Source organism: Nannospalax galili, unplaced genomic scaffold, assembly GCF_000622305.1.
Source record: "Nannospalax galili isolate Female #2095 unplaced genomic scaffold, S.galili_v1.0 scaffold664, whole genome shotgun sequence".
Taxonomy (NCBI): domain Eukaryota; kingdom Metazoa; phylum Chordata; class Mammalia; order Rodentia; family Spalacidae; genus Nannospalax; species Nannospalax galili.
The window spans coordinates 415,537-419,419 of record NW_008354274.1 but is presented as its reverse complement, the minus strand read 5'-3'; the positions used below and the strand labels follow the sequence as shown (position 1 = coordinate 419,419).

General features: G+C 53.0%; 1 protein-coding gene across 1 annotated transcript in view; it reads right to left on the bottom strand.

Moving 5' to 3' along the window:
• Fbxl18 (F-box and leucine rich repeat protein 18) overlaps positions 1-3,883 on the bottom strand; it is a 22,410-nt gene that overhangs the window by 13,858 nt on the left and 4,669 nt on the right. Inside the window, exon 3 of the mRNA XM_008851373.3 lies at positions 1,419-2,962. Within this exon, the coding sequence (XP_008849595.1) occupies positions 1,419-2,962 (1,544 nt within the window). The remainder of the gene's footprint in view (positions 1-1,418; positions 2,963-3,883) is intronic.

The window sequence follows — 3,883 nt, the reverse complement described above, 5'->3', positions numbered from 1 at the left end:
TATAGTGAATTCCAGGCCAGCTGGGGCTATAGGGAGACCTTGTCTCAAAAAGACAAATAAATTAGATAAATAAAACAAAAAAGGTTTAAAGTTTGTTTTTTTATTTTTTTGTCTTTTTTGAGACAGGGTCTCCTTGAAGCCCCAGCTGTCCTGAAACTCACTATGTAGACCAGGCTGGCCTCAAACTCAGAGATCCGCCTGCCTCTGCCTCCCAAGTGCTGGGACTAAAGGCATGCGCCACCACGCCCGGCAATTTTTTTTTTTTTTTTTTTTAAATAAAAAAGGTAGAGGGGCTGGAGAGATGGCTCAGGGTGGAGCACACTGACTGCTCTTGCAGAGGACCCAGGTTCGATTCCCAGCACTCATTTGGCGGCTACGAACTGTCCTTAACTCCAATTCCAGGGGAATCTGAAGCCCTTTTCTGACCTCTGTGGCATTGCACGACACGAGTGCACTCACATACATGCAGGTAATACACTCATACACATAAAAAAATTAATAAAATATTTTTTTAAAAAAGTAGAGTGATTGAGGAAGACATCTCTGGCCTCTATGTGTGTACATGGATGTATGCACCTGCACACATGCATGCACACAGGAACACATGCGCGCATACGCGCACATGAACAGTCACAACTGAGTTAGAAATCCCTGGGTTCAAATCCTGACTCCCCCCTCTGCAGTTAAGCTGTATAATCATCATACGCACCTCACAAGTCAGGCAAGATGGCGAATGAGAGGTAGGCATGGCAGCACATACCTGGAATCCCAGAAATCAGGAAGCAGAGGCAGGAAGATCAGGAGTTCAGGGACAGCCTCAGTTACATAGCAAGTTCAAGGCAAGCCTGGACTATGTGACACCAGGTCTGAAAAAAAAAAAGGGCCAGGGATGCAGGTCAGATGATAGAGTGCCTAGCACTCAGGAAATCCTGGGTTCCAGTTTCAGCACTTCATAAACCAGATGTGGTGGGGCATGATTGTAATCTCAATACTAGGGAGGTGGAGGCAGAAGGATCAGAAATTCAAGGTCACCCTCAACTACACAGTAAGTTTAAGGATAGCCTGGGCTACATGAGACCCTGCCTGGAAAAAAAAAAAAGATTGTGAATAAAGTACTGTATGGAGCAAAGGGACTCAAGTAAGTGTGAGATGACAGGATGCTAAGCTCAAGGACCAGCTTCTCGCACACCAGGGCTCTGCATAACTGCTGTCCCTAGTCTCCCAAAGCCGCCCACTGCAGACACTACCCCCATTCCTATCTCTGATCCTCAGGATAGGCCTGTATCAGTCTCTGATCTCCAACCTGGCAGGTCAACTGCAGATCTGCAAACTCAGAGGACCCTGGTACCCTTCACCTGCCATCCTCCCTCCCTCACCTACCTTCCACCCTCCTTCACTTGCTGTCCTCCACCCCTCACCTGATATCCTTCAGCCTCTTGCAATGCCTCAGCATGTCGGCTAGGGCAGGCATGTATACCACTTTACCCATCATGCCCAGGTTGGCCAGTGACAGGGACTGTAACTGCTGGCACTGCAGGCCGATGCTCAGCAGCCCAGAACCAGTCAGCACGCCAGGCAGCTGGGCCAGTGTCAGGTGGCGCAGGAAGGCCAGCTGGCCAATGGCTGCCACCTCCGAGTCTCCAACGTTCTGGGCCCGGCTGCAGGGTGGGAGGGAGTTGCGGATGGCTGGCTCGTTTCGGGGCATGGCTGAGGAGAAGTTGGAGCCGATGAGCTCCAGGCGCTCTAGAAAGGGGAGCTTCTTCAGCAGAGACCAGAATACAGAGGAGGGCTGGGGGACCGGCTGGCCCAGGAAGGGGCTGGGACAGGTCTGCACCCCAATGCGCACCTTCTTGCCAAAGCCACGGGGCACAGCATGCATAGCTGGTGGGGCAGGTGCTCGGTCAGGTCTCGGTGCCGAGTCTGCCACAGAGCAGACAGGCAGGGAGAGGGAGCGCAGGTGGCAAAGGCGGGCCAGGAGCTGGCAGAGGTGGCGGCCCAAGCCCTCAGAGCTGTGGTGGTGAGCAGCTGACAGGTTGAGATGGCACAGGTTGGAGCAGGATGCCACCAGTGTCTCAAGGATGCTGCTGTCAATCTCATCTTCAGCCTTTCGAAGCAGCGAGTCCGGGGATAGGCAGTGCACGCAGCCGCTGAGGTTGAGGCTGGCCAGGCTGCGAAGTTCCTTCCCTCCATTGATGACCCTCTGGATGAGGTGACCACCGGACAGCGAGCAGCGGCTGAAGCTGAGGTAGAAGGGATTGTTGAACTTCATGTGCTGCAGGAGGGTGGAGCCATTCAGCCAGGACTTGGGCAGTTGCAGTGCATCCAGGGCCACATTGCGGGCCATGGAATCTAGCAAGTTCTTGGTGGCCCCGCTCTCGGCAAAGCTGCCGGGGACAGAGATGAGGAAGGCGTGTAGGTTCTCAGGTGTTCGATCACTGAGCACAGCCAGGTAGAGCCGCACCACTTCCTGGTTGATGTAGCCAGGGGCCAGGCGCGCATAGAAGACACGCAAGTTCTGGTAGTGGGGCACATTGCTCTGGCCCACCATGAGCTGGCCCGAAAGGACAGCGCCCTCCCGTGTGCGGTCCAGGATCTCGAAATACAGCAACAGTTTCTGCAGACTGGCACAGCAGGGCACCACGCCATAGGAAGGTGTGAACAGGGTCTGCTTAAGTTCCTGTACACGGCTCAGCGTGGCTTTGCACTCACTGCTCAGCTGGCTGGCATCAAAGCCCGGGCTTACATCAATGGCCAGTGAGCGCAGGTGCTGCAGGGCCGAGAGCACCTTGGAGAGGCGCAGGGAGGTAAGGTGGCAGCCGGACAGGTTCACCTTAACCAGGCTGCGGCATCGGGCCACGTGTTCAACAGTGGAGCCTGACAGCCAATAGCAGCCAGCCATGCTCAAATGCTGGATCTCCCGGCCGATCTCCTTCACCAGCTGCTTCACCTTGTCCTCACTGGCCTGCAGGACAGAAAAGGGATGGGAAAGGAACAGGAGCTGAAAACAGAGCTGCCAGGGTTTCCCCTCCCACACACCTGCCACAGCCAAGAGTCAAGAGACTGCCCCAGCTCCAGGGAAGAGAAATCGAGAAAAAAAGTTTGCTAGGCAGGCTGATGGCACACAGCTCTCATCCCAGCTAATGGGAGATTAAGGCAAGAGGACAGCAAGTTCAACATCTGCCTGGGCTACAGACTTCCAGCTTAGCCTGGGGTACATAACAGGACTCTTGTCTCAGAAAAGTGGCTTGCTAAGAGCTGTAATTGGGGCTAGAAGGATGGCGCAGTGTTTAAAAGCACTTGCTCTTGTAGAGGACCAGAGTTTAGTTCCCAGCACCCACATTGGGCAACTCACAACTGCCTATTAACTCCAACTCCAGGGAGTCCCATGCCTCTGGCCTTCTTGGGTCCCTGCACTTGAATATGGGTGTGTACATGGGCACACACACAATTAAAAGTAACAACGTTAGCTAGGCGTGGTGGCACATGCCTTTAATCTCAGCACTCTGGAGGCAGAGGCAAGTAGATCTCTGTGAGTTTGAGGCCAGCCTGGTCTACATAGCGAGTTCCAGGTCAGCTGGGGCTACAGGGAAAAAGTGGGCTAGAGAGATGGCTCAGTGGTTAAGAGCACTGATTGCTCTTGCAGAAGACCTGGGTTCAATTCCCAGCACCCACATGGTGGGTCCAAACCATCCCTAACTCCAGTTCCAAGGGAATCTGAAGCCCTTTTCTGACCACTGCAGCAATGAGGCGACACGGGTGTGCTCACATACATGCAGGCAATATACTCATACACATAAAATAAAAATAATATTTTTTAAAAAGTATATAAACAAAAACAAACAAACAAAAAGCATTGCTACTTTTTGTCTCTTTGAGACAGAGC